Raw genomic sequence first — 20,773 nt, forward strand, 5'->3', positions numbered from 1 at the left:
TCAAAGGCATCAGCTTTTACTGAGGCCACAATTTATCTGTTCTAGAAACTTCAGCTTGTTTTTTGAGGTGAGGTGGCCAAAAAGAAAACCAACCTCACGTCCCCACAACACAAACCCCAACTTACTGAGAAATTGAACAGGCCCCCTGTAATTAAATTATTTTCTTTCCAATATGCCCAATTTCTTCATCTCATTACTTTCAGGAGACTGTTTCTGGCAGAACACCATACAGACACATGAAGTTTAGCACAAGCTGAAAGTGAGTTTCAACAAAGTTAGTGAGGGCGAGTTTGTGCCCCAAAGACATGCTTTAAACAAAAACCTAGTGAAAACATTAGGTCATTATGAAGACCTAATAGTATCTCAAAGAACTAATCTAACACAGCAAAGAAGAAAATAATATCAGGTATACTCAGAATTCACTGCCAAAAAGTCATTGTCTGTAGCCTAAACAAATAACTACTGTATTACATCATCAACATTTTATGCATGACTACAGCCAAATATTCATAATCTGTCATCACTCTTTTAGGACTTGCATGCATATTAAATGCTGCTACTCCTAAGAGTAATATACAGGAACTGCCCGACTGGATCAAACCATTTCATCGAGTTTAAAATCCTGTCAGTTTCCGACAGTGGCCAGTACCGGATGTTTCAGAAGAAAATGCAAGAAAGCCTGGTGGACAACTATGGAGTAGTCTCCACACAGGGAAAACCCTCTGTCTGTTAGTGATTGTCTCATGCCCTGAAACAGGATTTATGTCCCTTTAGATTTTTTAATCCTACCTTATGTAACTGTAGATCTTCACATTATCCATGCAAGTGTCTAATCCTGTTTTGAATCCTTCTATATTCTTGGTCCCAATGACTTGTTATAAGCACAAACTGACAAATTCACCTAAGATAAACAGTTTATAACAATACAGTAGAATGAAGAAATCTTTGGTTCCGTCAGAAGGTTTGGGGGTCCCCCCCCACTCAGACTATATGGATATGACCACATTAGAAATGCCTTTAAATAAACTTGGTTGCCACCTTAGCTGTTGAACTGGTGTCTGAGCAGCAGCTTCTCCATTTTCCCATTAGAACATTCCAAGAGCTGTACATGCCGAACTACAGATCCTTAGTATCTTCTTCTGTTTTAGTCCCTTCTAATGCTTAGTCGTGTTTCACAACCCATTTTACAGAGATTAACACAGACTGCTCTATTTGCAAGCAAAGCCCCAGTCGGCTGAAAGTTACTTGATAAGTTTTTGTACGTATCTTTAAATCAAACTGATAATTTCTCAAGCAATATTTTCTTACATTGCCAAGCTATACATTTTGATCATCAGTGATGGAATTTTTTTTCCATTGATTTATATGTGTATGGTGAAACTGCATTTATCTACATTTACCATTACAAATCTAATCCTTCCAAACCTAATTACAAAAGCCACCTTTAATTACATGATTACACGTTGCTTATCAGATACAACATACTGTTTTTCACCTGTAAGGTTGGATACAGTGCTAGAAAAATCTAGTGTACCATTAGTTGCAAACTCCAAAGAGGTGTGCATGCATACACACATACACCATAACATCTCCAATTATTTTGTGTTCCATACTACAAATTTAAGCATACAAGTACTGTTTCCTTTAGATTTTTATTATGCATGGATTATCTGGCACACAGAGAACAGTCACATGAAACAAAATGCTCAAATATTATTCTAAAGCTGAAAAAATAAACAAAGGGCCAGTCCTTCAGTCAGCCCTTACTGCACAGTGGGGTCAGACAGACAGAATCACAACCCAGCAAGACAACAGCCCCCATTTCAAGGACTACCCTCCTTTGTTAGGGAGGTCACCACTGCCTAATCTCAGGGCTTCACTGAAGGAACATCTTTTGTTCCACTTTCCACTGTTTCAAAATCCCACTCTTTGCCTCTGCTGATCTGTGTTTTTGGCCTGAAATGTGACAACCTAATTAAAAATTGTATTGTAATGAATACTCACAAGGGGTACTATTTAAGGTTGCAGACAACCTACACTATAATATTTCCTAACTTACAGATGACTAACCACACAGTCTTACTGTTCTCCTAACAAAACTTTATTTAATAGAATATTTTTGTAGCTTTTAGTACGGATTACAGTATTCCCTGAACATTTCAAATAATCACCTTGAAGATTTATATTTGTTTGGTATGATTAGTCTACTGAATTCACATGCATGACAGATTTCCTCTTTCTTTCTGTCCAATAGATTTTTGAAAATGTGCAACCTTTTGAGTTGTTCACCATCTGTCGGTTTAAGATCCTATAAACTCATATCATGAGCTACTTCCATCTGGCCCAGTGTTTAGACATATTTTTGTTTCAAAGGCCACTGGAGGAATATTTCTTATATTACCAACAATTTCCATTTCAGTTTATTTCTAATACACTGCCTTCTCCCCACATTACTTTAAACAAAATCCCAATGAAGCAACTAAATTCTTTAACTGATAATATACAACTACAATACCCAACAGATTCACTCCTTACTGCTAGTTCTTCTGCAGTCCCCTTAGACTGATAATATGACCTCTGTCACAGAGAGGCTAAAAGAGGCACCTGGGTCACAGTCACTGTACCAGGAGAGAGTTTATCACAAGTGAATGAGCACCTCAGCACTAGCAGCCTAACCTGGATTCTGATCAAGTATGTCTTCAAAAATCAGAAGTTCCTTGGTTTGCATAGCATAAAATTACAAAGTGGTTAAGCAGAAAATTTCAACCTGATATGACAGCAGACGCAGTGATATCTGGTACAAACAGCCACAGAAAATAAGGCCAAGGAGTAAAATACCACCAATACCTATGCATTTTGCATCTAACTTGTGCTAGAGTGAGTAATAGATAGGTGTTAGTCAAGAATGGTGTAAAATGCTCCAGAAGCTTGCAGTTTTATTTTGGTACATATTTATACCCGTACCAACCTATTAACTGCTGTATTTCACATGATTCTTTAATCATTGCTTTTAAGACTATTTAGGCTTTTAGCTAATTTAATAGCAACCTTTTTTTTTAAACCATACAATCCCCTTTTTCTACATTTTCCACTTAATAAAAGAAAAAAAAAATGAGAATCAAAACAGATTCTCAGACATCTTTGCTGTTCCAATGCCCTCTGGTCATATTAAACAATACAAGCCACTGAAACACATTTTGTGAAGTCCATGCTGCAACAATATGACCAGTAGATTACAACAGAGCAGCAGGACCATGAAATGTTGTATAGAAAAAATGCAAGTTTCACAGCTGATAATTATTTTGGTTGTTGATCCATCGGTTTGCTTTTTCATATAGATACAGATACATTACATATAATAGCTCTCAACAGCATTATCTTGGTTTTGTTACAAAAATACATAGTGGCAATGCACTTCAGACATTTTAAATGTTACTGCTAAAACTGAAATTGTGCAATGACTACTTTTTATATTACCCAAGTTTCTATGCTAAAACAAGAGTTTACTTAATGCACTAATTATATAAACATGGCAAAAATTATATTAGTTCTAAGGAAAATACATTAGACTTTGTTTTTACAACCCTAGTTTAAAAATTACTACTTACAGGTTCCAGATTCACCAAATTTTGAACAAGCACTGGTTCAGGTAGAATATACTTGATTTTATACATCCCTCCAAGCTGGTATGATTCTAATATCTCTATAGTTATTTTAGGCGTTCATTAGTCTCGTAAAAAGCAACATTTTTGTTGCAATATTTAAAAAAATAACCTTTGTACAAACAGCAAAGAACTAGAGCCAAAAAAATCTTCAAATTAAAAAAAAAAATCCTTAGCTTTTAAACTGTAAACATTAATGGAATAAAGATGAAGATAAAAGAGCCCTATTAGATTATCCAGTCCATCTTCCTGCCAAAGAAAGAGTATTCCGACAAACAGCAGCCCATAAATCCTGTACAGACTATGACTAGTTGCCATTGTTGCCTTATTCAAAGTGTCAACATTATAACATGTAGAAGTACATAGATAAAACTAACAGACATCTTTAATATAATAAATCCTTTAAATATGGATTAGAACTAGTTCCTCATTTTCATTTCCATTCACTGCTATAAATCATCTATTGTTGATTCTTTAGATAAATTTAAACACATATATACAGGTATTTACCGTATTGATCCGGTAACAGACTCAATGTTATGATTAGGAAAAGTGCATCTAATGGTCTACAGCTGATATTGAACAATACGATCCATAAACACATTTACTTCAGCGAATAAATCTTACAACATTTGTTGCATTTAAGATAGGAAGCAGAACAATAGTCCTTCCTAACAGAGTACATTCATTTGACTTTGAATTGCATTCACTTCCCTTTTCCTTTTTCTACCAGCTTTTCCACACACCAAAGCAGATACTCCAATGGCACAGTATTATATCACAAAACTGTTAAATATATATAGCATATAGCCATACCACCTTGAACGATTACTGAATCAGCAGCTCCAAATTAAGCAAGTTTGGGCAAGATCAATATTTGAATAGAAAACACGAAGATGTTACAATAAGTGGTATTGGCAAGTCAGTACTCTTTCCTCTGAATCAATACCAAATCAAAATCCTAGATGAGAACACTATTTTGCTACAGGTTTGGACTTTTGTATGAGATGTAAACCTGAAATTCTGATTACTAAAGATACATGGAACTTTTTGCAGGAGCAGTTGTGTTAAACCAGGTAACCCAATCAAATTCCAAGTCCTAAACCATTCTGTAGAGTTGCTAAATGCTGTTAAAAAGATGTCATGTTTCACTCCCATGGGCAGATGAATATCAGTAGTAGATAAAGTGACCCACCTAGATAATTTGTAAAGCTACATGGGATCCTTGATCCTGAAAGGCTTTCAATAAAAATGTACAGTATTGCATAAAACTTTATAAGAACCTTTTAGGCTAATGGTGCATTTGCAATTCAGATATGGAACAGGGTCTTTTGCTGAAATAGCACAGCATAGTCACAATGCAATTATTTACATTGCAGAACAACCTCACTGAGATTTGCAATCATCACCAAAATGAAACTACACAGGAATGGCTTGGATAAGGAGAAATAGGTGATGTAGTTCCCTTAGAATTATCAATGATGATTTATTAGCCTCAGGAGCCTCTAGCACAAAGCTGGCACAAGAAAGGTGAAAGGTCAAGACCTCTCTAAGCTGTCAATACTAGAGCTAAGTAGCCAAAACATTTTGATTAAGAAATTTGCACTATGCAAATTGATATGACACATTAAATGGATTAAAATTAGCTAATGAATAGATCTCAGAATGTAGTTGTTAATGGGGAATCATCAGTGAGCAAGAGTGATTTTAGGGATATTCCATCTGGATCAGTTCTCAGTTCAATGCTACTCAGTAATTTTATCAGTGACCAGGAAAAAAATTTTTATTATATATAAAACCATTGATCAAGTTTGCATATGGCACAAAGGTTGGCAAGGTGGTAAACAATATTGAGGGCAATTTACTGAGAGAGAGAGAGAGAGAGATCTGGACTGCTTAGTAAGCTGAGCATAATCAGTCACGTTTTTATACATTTAGGAACAAAAAGTGTTGGCATACAATTCATATTTTCAGCTTGTGATACTTTACCTTCCAGTCACATGTTGCCAATAAGATTGTAGTACTATAATGGGCCCCAAGAACAAGTAAAGTACTAAAGAAAACGATCATTTTCGGACACTGAAAACAGGACTCCATCAGAACATATAGGTTAAAGTATAAAATCAATAATACAATTAACGTCTTCAGGACAGTAAGTTTGTATATATTTCTTTACTGTCTTTAGAGAAGAAAAGTTGGTAAATTCTACAGCTGAAAATGGTGATATCAGCTATCGTCTATGACACAATGCTCAGTAGTGCAATACAGGATTTCTTTCACTGGCTAGAAAAAAAGGTATGTTTAAGAATTAATTGTACTCTTCAAACTTTTTAAGTTCTGCATGATATAATTATTACTGGAACATTTTTTAAATCTAATTCCACAAGTGAACAAACATCCTATTATAAGAAAATCAAACTGTCCTCATAACTCAACAACTCTTACCATGAACTTTAAGTAATTCTAAAATAATTTGCAAGTCTTATCAGAGGACTAGCAATTTAATGGAAATGAAATTCTGCATTAATTCTGGCAAAAGGCTCCAACTGTCTAACATTACACAAAGTATTGCTGCAAAAGTGTAAACCGCACAGACAGGATAGCTAAAGATAACTAACTTAATTTTACCTCCCTAAATTTTATCTTCTCCCATGCTGGAACCTAACGCTCCATCAGTCGAGTACAGATGGGCTTTCTGCAATTTAGAAAGGTAACTGCAGGAAATCTGAAGCCCCTCTTTAGCAGGCTCTTGATCTTTCGGTCTACAAAATCCTTAAGGCCTCTGCTCTATCCATTCAGTTTAGGATCTACCTGTACTGGAAGCAGTCCTGGCCAAGATGAAGAAAGAAGAGTCAATCTTGGGGGTGGAAAAGAACTGAGGTGTTCATTTGCACCTAGTATAGCTTTTGAATAACTGTGCCGATGGACCCCTTCTTCTGGGATGGGGTAATTCAAATCCACTATTGTCTCCAGAAATTCTAGCATAATGAGGACTGGTTGCCTTTCTTCCTTTGTTTAATCTTGAGAAGGCACTGAGTTAAGGACAGCCATGAAGAAGAGTTCTGACAACAGTAAGAAAGATCTGCCAACTCATCAACCTTATTTTTTAGGCCTCTGCTGATGACTGGAAAAGGGTTGTAGCCGCTCATCAACTCTTCAAATGAGGAAGACTGTTGGACCTCTCTGCTGCTAATAGGTCTTCATTTCTTGTGATAAGTTGTGTGTGGGAACCAAGAAGGTTTTGAGGCGTCTGAGTGCTATTCAGGAAACTTGAAGGACCCAGGACAACTTGCAACCACCAGACCAGCGGCTGCTATGATCCTGCAGGAGACAGGGTGAGAGAAGAGGAATGAGTGCAGTCTGGATCTCCACTGAGGACTTAGGCCTGAAGCTTTGGGCCAAAATAAGTGGGGGGGGGGGGAGGATCTTCAGAGTCTAAAGGCTGCTTACATGTAAAGTCACTGGGAGTTTCAAGCCAGGTGAAAGTGGTGCTGCCACTGAAGACAGAATGCCTGGCTGATCCCTTAGAAGAGCAATCAGGAGCAGAAGAACGGACTGAGAATCAGAAGCTTTCTCCATCCCCAACATGTACGACACATGGAGCCAGCCACAGAAGAAGTCTAGAGAGGGTTGACGGAAAAGTACCATCCTGGGCATTTCCTTTCCTTTTAACTGGCCTGTTGCATTATCTTGTAGCTAAGCTCAGTTTCATTTGAAGGGAGCTAAAGTGGATGTTGGGAATACCTACAAATCCAGTACCTGCTTTAAACTGTCCAAAAAGCTCCTCAGACACCTGTGACCACTGCTGTTGCTCAGTGGGGGAGGGAGTCTAGGTGCTAGGAGCTCAGTGGCCATGCAGGACCGTTTAATTGGAGCACTTGGTCCCAATACAACCACCAACAGTGCTAAAGCAGAGAATTCTTAAGTTCCCTTAAAATCCTATAGACTGACCCTTTCGCTAGCAGTACTGCTGCTAAGCTGAAGAAAAGGCAAAAACATCTTTCTTGAAATGAGGATCCATGAAGAAAGCCCTGAAAAAGGGAAAAGAAGACTGTCTTGCACGGATTACTGAGCTTCATGTGGCCATAACACAAAAGTGTGCTAGCTGACAATCAACCTTTCAAAGATATGGTCAGGAGAATTTTTCCCCCCTCTGCCTCTGAGGCATGGAACAAAAGCAAAGGACTACTTGATGGTACCCATTAGGAATGCAAAATGTTAACCGGTTAACCAGTAAGCATTAAGCTTACTGTTAACCGACCTTAACCATTACCCTGGCGGTCCTGCACCAGGCCCGCCGGCCAGAGCAGCCCCGGCCGCCCCAGCAGGACCCCAGCCCCCCCACACCAGGCCGGCCAGTGCGACCCCAGCCCCCCGCCGCCCCACACCAGGCCAGCCAGAGGGACCCCAGCCCCCTGCCGCTCTGCACCAGGCCAGCCAGAGGGACCTTCGTTAACCATTAACCAGTTAAACGATATAATTTTAGTCATTTAACTGGTTAAACTTTTTATCCAATATTTACATACCTAATACCCAAAATGGAAAAGGCCTTTTCAGCATGAACCAGGACAGCGTTTTTTTAAACCACAACAGTTTTAATAATTGATTTAAACCTTTTTTTAATCACTGACTTAAATCAGACTGAGGCTTTGTAAAATTAATTTGAAAATCTCTGCTACTGCAACTTTAGATTAAAGTTTATAGTGAATTAAATTACAAATATTGGTTTTTTTAAGTGCAACTATTGGCATTAGATACTAGACCAGTTTTTACAAAAATGCTATAGGGAAAAAATAAAATACTGAAATTTCAGGCCCTAATCCTGCAAACACTGAAGCAGATATATAACTTTAAGCACATACGCATGTTCTTGAAGTTAAGCAAGCACTACAGCATCAGGGGCTAACATGATATTTTTTATTAAAAAAAAAATATCTTAGGCCTGGTCTTCACTAAGAAAGAAGGTATGTTTTTAACTCAAGGTCAAATCCCAAGGAAGACAAGGCAGTTTATAGTTTTCAAATGTTGAATGTAGATCAACTTGCTAATTCACATGAAAATTAGAAACTGCCTTGTCGTCCTTAGGATTTTTACCTTGAGTTAGCTAACTCAGTTTGAAAAACGCACTTTTTTTTTCTAGTGAAGACATAGGCAATGATCATAAGTCCCAGCGACTGCAAACACCAATGGAGGAGTATAGTTTGGCTCAAGTACTTAATCTTTCTCAACTTGTAGAAGTTCAAATGTTGAAAATGGCGCTGGTCACAAATATGGCACAGACTATTTGCTTTTCAATTTTGTGTGTTTTTTTCCCCTCACAGAAAGGATGTTAATGAGAGCCTGGCCTTGCTTTTCTTCTAGTACAAATAAGCATTCTAAGTGTGAAAATTCTTGATTAAAAACAAACTGTAAAATCTGAAATTCTAACAAATTCTACTAACTTGAAAAATATATATAAAAGGTCCACTTCAGCTATTTAAGACTATAAAATGGGGATAAAGTAAAGAACTAGCAACATGGAAATAAAAACGTGATTTAAATAGAAAAATAAATTCTTAAGTCACGATTTTTATCTACTGTGATATGAAGTGCTTTACATGTCAAATAATTTACACCAAGAAAACAAGCCACACACTCCAGAATGGGGTCAAATTAGACAGGGGGGTGGTCAGCATTGTAAGTTGCCTGCATAGGACGGTATTTCCTATATTCAGAGAAACTAGTTGCCACTGTCAACCCTAGACCAAACAGAATCCTCCATAGAAGCCCCAAGAAAGATACATACAATGTAATTCAACCACCAAGAAAGCATTTTATGAAGGCTAATTTAATAGATATTTTAAAACATTCCTTAAAACTCTCTCAAACATATCAGATCTAACTCCATCTATGAGACACTCGGATAAGTTTGTATACTATAATGAAGGGAAGGACATACATAACTGACACCTTGGCACTGGAGAATCAGAAGCTATTGACATTAATATTTATGAAAAATGTATCACTGTATTACAATGGAAATTCCCCTCTCTCAAAGCTTTCAGGGAACAGCTACACCAGACACCAATCAAAATATCAGAAGAAATCAGATTGCTTCCTTTAAAATGCTAGTCACATCTTTTATGAAACTAAGTTTGTAAGTACATTTGCCTTTTTTGTTTCTCTTTTTTAATTTAAGAGTGAATTATACTGTAACTATAACTCCTGAGATAGACTGAGCACTCCCCTTTAATGTGATTCTCAAGAGCTCAGCTCCTTTCATGACTTGTCCCAAACAGAGGAAATTCTGAAATTTAATCATGATCATCTGATCCATAACACACTTGCATCAACAGAAAGATCCTCACTGGCTTTAAGAGGCTTGGAAGAGGCCTTATTTACTTGTTGAAATGTAGTGTACAATTTTGCACAAAGCTATCAGGAATTAAACTATCAGTACTTTTTCCTACTGCAGTCTCACAAAATAATTACATATATGAAAGGACTTAAAAAAACAAGTCTTTTTTATTATTATTATTATTTAAACAGTAAATAGGTTTAGACTAATATCACAAGCCACGTTTACAATTATTATTTTAAAAATTTCTCTGGGAGTACCTCTTAAGATACACATCTCATTTTTATGAGAGTCCCAAGAGAACAGCAGTAATGCAGTGTTGCTTTAGCACAGCACAAACAATAAAAAGCAGGCCACTCAAGATAATCTAACAGAAAGCACAGTGAGCAGTTGCAATTTCAATAAGTTATTTAAACCAGGAAACTCCAAATTAAGCCTGGCACAATGTCCTTGACTCACCTCAGATATTACTAGCACACACAGAAACAGTAGCATGAGAAGGAAAATATCAGCTTTAAGATACCTAAGCTTCCATCCATATTGCATTTTTAACTCTGAATACTTCATGTGTATTTTAATATCTTTCATGGCTTGTAGCTAGGTTCCCCACCAGCAGAAGTTTAACTATCCTATATGACCTGTCAGAGAACTAACCTGCATTTCTGGGAGGAGGGATTCACTGTAATACATTATGAACCTTTTCTTCTTGGCATAATTCTCAGAACCCATGAATGTAAAATCAACAGCTCTACAAATCAAAACTATGAGGAGAGTCCCCATAAGCTGCTAGTCATAGCCCTCCATATACTATCATAGGTGTCTGTCAAAGCCCCAAACCTTATACTAACAATCTTTCTCCTTCTGTCTCTAATGGGAAGGTCTGACTCAATGAAGTGAGCTGGCCTGCCGAGGTTCCCATGCTTTTGGGGAGCCCTGCTTTGTCAGCACCCACTCCCATGCCATATCCTTACACCCGTTTAGAACTAGAACAAACACCCAACCATTCTCCCAGTTACTAAAAGCTTCTGTATTGTGATCAAAGTAGGCAATTACAAACCTTTTGATCACTCGTACGATCAACTGCCTCATAGTTAGCTCCCTCTCTCTATTACTAAAATGTTCCCACATACTCCTCACCACACACGTTCCTGACCCAGCTAGCTGCTACAATTTACCACCCCTGAAATCTGCCCGAGGCCCATATTGTCTTATTTCCTGCAGAACCTTGTAAAACCTAAGACCAGCCCCATCAGCAAGTTTAACAAGATGTCACCAGTGACCGGCAACTTGAAGAGATGCTCAAATCAGAGGTTTGCAGGAAGTTACACTTGTAGCTTTTGTTGGATAAAATGAGACAGTCATGTATGTGCACAAGCCAATGTGCTGCTCAGAGCTAACAGCTAGTATCCCTTACCTCAAGTAAAAGCAATGCCCTGTATTCTTAGGGCCAAAGAGAGAGTTCTTTTACCCAAGTCACATAAACATGGTATAGCAGAGAAGACTAGTGCTTGTACACATCTGGCCACAGACTTAGATCAAAAATACCATGCCAAGAAAATGATTTGGCATAATTTATTAGTCCAACAATTACAGAGCTAATGGATACCACCTGGTGAAACCCTACTTAACTATATGCTCACACCAGTATTTTGAATATGGCTTGCCACATTTAGAGAACCTTCCTTCATCATCCTCTTGCTCCTTGAATTTAAGAAAATGGCCAATTTATCCAAAGCCAAGAGCAGAGCAATAAGGGTGAGATTTTATGGAACCGCAGCAGACAGCAGCAGCAGAACTATCCATGCCTTTAAACTGCTGGCCATTCAGAGCAGCATGCCAAAGAACAACCAGAGACATGAAAGGTAGTGCAGTTTGAAGGTATAAGCACAGGATTGGGAGGTAGGCGGTCCTGTGCCTTGATCAAGATACTTCTTCTTTCCACCTGTTTACCCCCATTTATAAAATGGAGATAATGATCCACCTCTCTCAGTATTGTCAGGATTAAATATCTGCAGGGCCATCCTAAATGTTTTGTGACCCAAAGCAGAAAATGTTTTGTGGTCCAGAGCAGAAAATATTTTCAGTTCCCCCGCACATATCCACAAAAGCACCCACACAAAAAATTAAACATGAGGATTTGGCACTCCCAAATGAAGGCACCCAGGACAGCTGCCCTGCTCATCAGTCCCTAACACCAGCCCTGAATCTGGACAGTGCTTTGAATACACAACCATTACACAAATGCTAAGTATTACATTTAACCATGGCCAAGGCAAAATAAATCACCAGCATGAGTGGCACTGTCTCTGCACCTTACCCCAGTTTAAAGTCCAGCTGGAAAGGGTCCAGAATATTAGCAGAGGTCCAGTGTACTTGGAGAGTCTCTTCACTAGCTTTTCTATGAAGTATAAGTTGGGACCATAATGATATGTCTACACAGCACATTACCTCTGAGCTCCGACTCAGATTTAAGACCAACATCGCCCCCCATTCTTCCACACAGAAATTGGCCTGACTCAGGTCAGGAACCCCTCTGGACTCAGACCCATGGACCATGCTAGGGGGATGCATCAGAATCCAAGTCCCACTGTGATGTGGATCAAAGCCCAGTTATTTTGCACTGTGGGTGCAACTCCAATCTGAGTCACACACAAATCTAGTGGAGAGTCCACCAATACTATCCCATGATCTCCTGGGGCCACATTTCCCACTCTTTCCGTCTAGATACTTCCCAATTACTTTCCAGGAACCATAAGGAACCTCTTTGTTCAAATGCAGCTGCTTGACGTTTAACCCTTAATTTCTACATGGACTGCTCAACTAGAAACACAGGCCAGCACTAACAAGTTATCCAGCATCAAGCACATGGCTAGATGGCCAGAGGAATGCAACCAGATTCAGTTTAACCTCTGGTGCGGTCTGACTTTAGCAAGAACAAAAAAAAAAAAAAAAAAAAAAAGATCATATCTACAAAGCTATATCTGAACGGCTGACAGCAGAGCGAAGCAGAGAGCAAACAAAGAGGCTGAAAACATACTACAGCAAATTGAAAGACTAATGGCACCTCTGAGCCCACAGTAGTGCACGGCAATCTGATGACCAGAGATGTCACATGTAAAATACACCAAACAGCCCAAGGAAAAGAGAGACAAACGACATCTAGAAATAGTTTGCCGTGTCATCTGTTTATATGCATCTTTTACTGATTGGCACTGAGTTTGGTTATTGTGTTGCATGTTTTGTTTTGATGTCAGCTGGCCTGCTTCGCTGGTTTTTACATTGCCATGTAAATACATGTGTAAAATAAAATGTTGAATTTGTATACAAGACTACAATAAGCAAGTTTTATTATATCTAATGTTAAAAATGGCACAAACTTTACCAAACGTTATCAGCTCATTCTCAAGAAATATCATAATAAAAGTTTTAAAAAACTGTTATCACAGTAATCCATAAACTGTAACTTTAAGTACCTGGCCAATATTTACAAAATGCATAACATATCTTTACATTTCATGCAAGTGTGTACAAAATTCATAATACCAATATGTTTTTAAAAACCCCAAAGCTGCCTCACACCCATACACAGCGCAACTTCAAATACAATTTAATTCCCCATCAGGCATGGGACTGCACAAACCCATTATGAGGGTGCATAAAGCATCCCTGATTTCTGTTAAGTGTCTGGATCCAGCACCATTCATGACAAGTGCATTGTTTGGCTGTGTTTACCCATTCAGAAATCCAGAAATATCTTGAATCCACTCCTGGCAAAAAGGTTCACTCTTCTCCTTACAGACATTGTGCAGGACACAGTAATGCAGACTATATTGACAACATGGTTTCCAAATGGCTTTGAAGGCAGCATCAACAGGATTTCACTCTGCCAAATGCACATTCTACCATCATCCTACAGCCACTGAGTGAGCAGATGAACCTTCTTTCACCAGATCCTCTGAAATCAGGGTACAGTTTCATAAGGATGACAGCAGGGAATAAGAAGGGTCCCCTATAACAGTGGGGACAGCGAGTCCATTTATAACAATGCCATTCGGTGGGAATGATATTCCTGCTTATCCATAATACCGAAGTCCTGATCTCTGGAACACCCTGACATCATTATTAGTTCCTTATTAGTGTATCCCACATTTAGCGTCCATGAATCTGCCCCTGTGGTCAACCAGGCCCTGCATGTTGGAGCCCTTTACAGTTTATGTTCTCCTGTGCTCCTTGCAGTGAGCAAACCATAGGCGCAGGAGTCCCGCCAATGGCCCAGGCCCAGTTTGCAACGCCTGTTCTCTCAAAGCCAGCAATTATTTCAAGAACATTGTAATGTCCACTACTTTTGGGTACATAGAATCCTGATCACAAATCTCTGCCACAACAAGCCCCACAGTTGATTTGCCAATTCCAAACTGGTTAGCCCTGTACCTGCAGCAGATGGGGGTGGTCAGCTTCCATATGGCTATAGTGATCCATTTCTGGACTGGCATGGCCTCCCTCATATAGGTATCATGGCACTGGAGGGAAGGGGCAAACTGATCAGAAATCTCCAAGAACATCCGCTTCTTCATGCAAAAGTTCTGGTCATCCCAGGTCCACATAGTGATGTGATCCCATCAGTCGGAGCCCTGCTCTAGAAACACCGATCTACATAGTGGGAGTCTGCAGCTAAGGCAATGGGTATGAGCAGCATCAGCTTGGTCATAGCTGGAATGTCAGTACGCCCTGCTGAGAGGTGCCTTCAGCAAGTCAAAAACTACCAACAAAATGTTCACCAGCATCTTGCAGATGCTCCACCTGAATCCGGAAATAGGATTAACAGCATGAGATGCAATTCTTCCACCAGGTTGGGATCCATGTTAGTAGCTCCAGCTGCTGGGAGCATATGGTCACATCAGCTGGATGTGATGGTTGGTTAAAACCACCCAAAACACTTCTGGTCAACTCCAGCAGGACAGTCAGACAAGTTCTCTCACAACCCAATGAATCAACACTACAGCAGATGAGGGCACTAGGAAGCCTGGGATATGATAGTGTATGCCCAAAGAAGATGAAGTTCTGACTCAGGTCTGCGTAGTCTAGAAGGGACACAGCAGCATAGTTCTGAGGCTCAGGTTTCAACACAGAGTGGATGCTGAAGCGCAGGCTTGGAAACACTGAATCTGCAGGCGTGAGTTACACAGACTCAGATTTACTATATTTTGTGGACTTATCTTGAGTCTTCTAAGACAGCTCACCACATTTAGCTCCTCTTCTTGGCATGCGTGAGGGCGAGCTCAGACCAGGACAGAAGAGCACAAAAATTACAGTGCCTACATCCAGACCGAAGGCAAGTCTGTGGTGAACTGTGTAGGTGTGTTTCATGATCACTTGGGACAACACCACAGCGGATAAGACAGACATGGAGTTTCTGGACCCCTGTAAACCACTTCCACTATTGTGTGCAGAATGCTATATATCCACCTGGCTGGCCTGCCTATCTGCATCTCGCTGGCCCCGCAGGGTTTGCTGTATTTCAGTAGTGTTATGTGTATAATCTTTGTGAAATGTTTTGAGATGAGCGCCAAAATATAAAATTAAGACATTACATGTGGAATGAGAGTGAAGGAAGATAACCTCATTAAACTGTAGGATTACTGATCATAACAGTGGTTTAAATTATGCTCTGTGTTAATCCAATAATGATGTTCAGTCTGCTAAGAGAGACAACACATTCCCCCACACCCATTCCTGGGCTGATCTCCCCCGGTATGAAGTGCTGTATTCCTGCAGGAAATGAAGCTGAGTCACACTTACAACTGCATTCTGTGATAATATTTATAAACTGCATTACAATGCCTTTCATTTAGAGGGAGCAATTTTAGTTTGTACATGCATGGGATATGCAGGATGGTTTATAAATCCCACACCAAAAGATTAAGTTAGTAGAGAGGAAACACCATTTCTGGGACATTATATCATACTACAGTATCATACGGACACCACTACCCATGAGTACAGATACAGAGAATAAATTATTGAGATTCATATCAACATAGCCAGTAAATTTTTGGAACTTGATATATTAAAAACACTAGTCACGTACAGAAACATACAGCTCAAAGGAAAGAAAATACTTTCCTGAGCTCCTATGATTGCAACAGAGTAACAAACAACAACAACAAAAATGTAAGGAGCATTATAATCCTACCACTATTGATGGCTACTCCTGCTTAAGGGTAGCACATATATGGTAAGAGTGAGAGGGTTAAATATTAATTTAATATACATCACTAAGAGTCAACTGCGGTTGGATTAACAATCCCATTGATGAAGCGATCGATGTTCCTGTTTTACTCTCAAATCATCAGATCATATTGTTCCACAGTCAATGTTATTAACAGCATTTTCCAAGACAGAGCAGGGCAGGTAGTTAGGCTGTTTAAAGGAATTTTTGCTTCTTTGATGGAAAGAGACAACTGATTTAGAAAACTCAGAACTATTCCTCTTCATCCATCATTTTCCGCAATAATTCCATCAAGATCTCCCTGACGTCAGAGGCTACACCATATGGGTAGAAATAAAGACCACTCAACAAGAAAGGAAAAAGAGAGAGAGAGTTAGAAGAGATGGAAAAGAGGCGAAGCAGCAAAGGGAAGCTGTGAGAAGAAAGATGTTTCAAGATTCTTTTAACATCTTAGATTTTTAATGTACTTAATGTCAGTCAGTCGAGCCACTTGCATCAAAAATCTCAGTGGGAACACTTTATTACCAACCTTTTAACTAGCTTTTCTTTGCACATAATTTTGGTTAAAAAAAATAATAATAATAATAAGATGTTCATTTACATCACATTGATTTTTCCATAAACAGATGCATATTTAAATGGGAAGCTATCTCCTCTCTATGAAAATGTTCAGTTAAAAAGCATACTCCCATGAATCAAGAATACTTCTTATTGATACAGAATTGATATGCACAAACACTTTTTAAACCATTTCAGAAGTTTTAGGTTTCCCAAAAACAAAATCTGGCAAGACACAGAAGTCTCCTAGTTTAATATACAAAGACATGAAAAACTCATGTACCCAAATTGAATATATTAATCATCCTTAGAAGGAAATTCAGTGATGCAGAAAAAAGGATATTCATCCTAAATCTGTTTTGAGAGCCAGATTTTAACAGTACAGTGCAAGCAAATGAAAATATCTATGTTCACTTAGCATCAACTCTAACTGTTCTTCACAGCAACAATACATCTCTTTTCAATTCCTACACCCTTGAAATTCATTAGAGAATTTCCATAATGTAGCTAGTGATCAACACTCACAGCTAATATGGGGGGTGGGGGGGAGCTCCAGGAAGCTGTTATACCAAATAAAAGAATGAGGTTTTTCTAAGATCTTATACTTAGAATTTAGAAACTTATATTTAGAATTAAGAAATATATAGATATTGCACCATTCTTTTACAGACTCTGAAACTATTTTTAAAGAGAGAAAACATTGATTCAACACTAGTACGTCAGCCAGTTCCAAAATACTTCTGTCTTTTATAAATATCTAAAGCAGTATTTCAATTTTAATTCAGTGAAGTCTAGATCTCTAAAATGTGATAGTTTCCCCACAATGGATACCCAGATTTAGTGAAAGAACTTTACCCTCTACTCCACCGCATCCCCAAAGTAAAAGACATCACTTTGACTCCTGGAAAGCAAGCTCTCCAGATTCCTCGTCCAATTTTTAGCCTCTTAGCAGTGGTCCTACATCCCAGTATTCCAAAAACCAAGACATGAAGCTTGCAGTTCAAACTTTAATCCGCTTTCCAAGTCGCCCACTAGATCACTAAACACACCCATATTTACTAGATTTTACATATACTCAACCATTATGACTCTTCCAGTTAAACAGACAAGCATCTGTCTTTTAAACTTTCAGTTAACTAGATTTCAGTAGATATTAGCAACAACTGAATTAACTGTCTGTTCTTTACCATTAAACTTCCCAGCTGCACCTTGGTGTTACTGGAGAAGAGACAGAAAAACAGAACTACACACTGCTGTACTTGTAAAAGACCTTACATAAAATCCATACGTGAATATAAACGAGTAGCTTTATAGCATCCCCTTTAATTCATCCCATCATGCCTAAAAAAGTTGCAGAATATACAGAAGTGAATCTATATACAATGTGATCTGAAATACTGTATTTAGATACATTTGGGATGAGTTAATGATCCACTAGTAGTCTTAATTTTTGAATTTCCTTTTTTATTTTCCTTATAATTGAAGTTGTGTCTTACACATAAAACATCGCTCCATTTACTATCTAGGTAGTAAGAGGCTACTACTAAACCAGGATCTAACACAAAGACATGAAATTTTTAAAGCTATGCACTACCAAAAACAAACCCCTGAAGTTCACTATACTCCTCCCAGTCTCAGAACTTCCTTCTCCATTACATACAGTGGTTCTTCAATAAAAAGTAAATAAATACCAAAAAAAAAAAAAAAAAAAAAGAGGTTTAGGCACTGAACCAGATGAAATAAAATTCATTTTCACATTTGCAAGCAATATTTCTAAAAGAATCCACAAATTGAAAAAAATTTCTCACATTAACATCTCCAAATGGAATACCAGATTTTATATTTCCTTCCTCATAAGAAACACTCTTACATATGCAAGATATAGCCTGCTCCCTTCTACTCATAGCAAATGTTTTTGATGAAATGGTCCACCTTGAAATTCAGAAAGTTTCTGGTTATTTAAACATTCTGCCAAGACGCTGACTTTATTATGGAGACTTTTTAATTAAAAGCCAGCTGTAGTTCCTCTCTCTCTCATTTAAGAAAGATAGAAATTGAGAAATATCTAAAATAGTGTTTTCTGCAGAATAGGGTGCCCTTTTCTCCCTCTACCCCCAAACCTTGCTTCTCTTAATGTGGAACAGCAAAGTCAGCCAGCACTCAGTGTTGTCAAAACGTTCGTTTGTGCAGGGTAGGCACTACAATTCATGCACTGAATATTCATTTGTTAGTCTCTAAGGTGCCACAAGTCCTCCTTTTCTTTTTGCGAATACAGACTAACACGGCTGCTACTCTGAAACCTGAATATGCATGAATGGTCTCCCAAGGGAGAGGAACTAAGTCAAGTAAACACCCTCTAAAATGTCTGGAATCAGTTCTGGAATTTTACATTTTATTCAGCTATGAGCAGCAGAGAGCTATTTCAATAAATCTGAAATAAACTGTGTAACAATTGTGTCCCCTTACACTCATCTAAAATGGAGCCAAAAAAAAAAAAAAAAAACCAAGTGACAGGGCAATAACCCCCAACAGCTTCGTTTGCCGTGACCACTGAAATATACCGTCTCCCATGTTTCCCAGCCAGGCATTTAAGAAATTCAAAGCAGCAAATCCAAAGGGGGTAACAAACCCGTAATACACCGGTAACACCGGCGCTCACAGTGCAGGAGTCGAACCCCTCTGCAACTAGGCTGCTTAAGTAAAAGAAAAACTGACTCAGCGAACGAGACTCGGCTACAGAGAGGCTCATCCTAGGTCACAGACGACAAAAAAATCAAACCCAGGCTTGTCCTGGGGAGGGACAGAACTTTGGAGATTTTTTTTTTTTTAAGGAGGGTGGCAAGAATGCCCAGCTAGCAACTTGCCAGCACCGCAGTGCAAGCCAATCCCGAGGAGAAAATGCGGTTTCCCATGCGAGTTTCAGAGAGGCTACAACGGCGGCGGCGGCGGCGGCGGCTCCCCATTCCCACCCCCGCGACGCAAGGCCTTGGCCGAGGGAATAGGCGGGCGGGCGGGCGCGCCACCTCCTCCTCCTCCCCCCTGTTGAACGCCAAGGGCTGAAGCAGCCACGAGCTCCGGCGCGGGGCAATCCCAGCAGCACAGCTCGCCCGCCCCTTGAGCTCGCCGATGCGGACAATAAGCCCCCGGCATGGAAATAAAGGGAGAAAAGGCTGCCGGCCCCCGGGGAGAGGCCGGGAGCAGGAAACGCTCCGGCGGAGGAGGCGTGCGGGGTGGAGGCGGCGCAGACTCCGGACTCGCCCGGGAAAGGAACAAACTTGGGCAAAGTTTGAGCCGAGCAAACAAAGCGCAACAAGCGGGATCCCGGAGGAGAGGGCCTCACCCACGCCGTATTTCTCCTCCCTCTTGGTGGGCACCCAGCGAGTCATGCCGCTGGGGGAGGCTCTCAGCCAGGCAGGCGCTGGGGGCCGCGACGGCAGCCGCCGAACCGGGATGGGATGCGGGGACTCTGCTCCTAAGCCGCCATTTTCCAGCCGCGGGACGGGAAAAGTTTGCTCCTGCGGATGGAGAAGTCATGTGGTGCGGGCGGAGTCAGCACTGGGAGTCCCAGCCCCCTGCAAGCCCGGCTGGAGCAGCCACTGCCTGCCAGGCGTCCGCCCAGATTGCCTCGGCCCGGGGGAGAGCGGGTGTGCGGCTCCCCTAGGGACCCCAAAACGATCGCCCAGGCCACCACAAACCAGCCTGCCACGGCTGCCCCGGCCCAAACCGGCCTGCCCCAAGAAACCAGCCTCCCACGGCTGCCCCGGCCCCAAGAAACCAGCCTCCCACCGCTGCCCCGGCCCCAAGAAACCAGCCTCCCACTGCTGCCCCGGCCCAAACCAGCCTGCCCCAAGAAACCAGCCTCCCACCGCTGCCCCGGCCCCAAGAAACCAGCCTCCCACCGCTGCCCCGGCCCCAAGAAACCAGCCTCCCACGGCTGCCCCGGCCCAAACCAGCCTGCCCCAAGAAACCAGCCTCCCACCGCTGCCC

The 20,773-nt window shown here is 40.2% G+C and overlaps 1 protein-coding gene across 1 annotated transcript in view; it reads right to left on the bottom strand.

Annotated features, from left to right (window-relative positions):
• Nucleotides 1–20,328, bottom strand: part of DOCK1 (dedicator of cytokinesis 1) — a 578,721-nt gene extending 558,393 nt beyond the window's left edge. Inside the window, 1 exon segment of the mRNA XM_038408546.2 lies at nt 20,127–20,328. Within this exon segment, the coding sequence (XP_038264474.1) occupies nt 20,127–20,172 (46 nt within the window). The 5' untranslated portion in view covers nt 20,173–20,328.
• Nucleotides 20,329–20,773: the final 445 nt, after the last annotated feature.

Source organism: Dermochelys coriacea, chromosome 7 (genome assembly GCF_009764565.3).
Source record: "Dermochelys coriacea isolate rDerCor1 chromosome 7, rDerCor1.pri.v4, whole genome shotgun sequence".
In the NCBI taxonomy this organism is placed as follows: Eukaryota; Metazoa; Chordata; order Testudines; family Dermochelyidae; genus Dermochelys; species Dermochelys coriacea.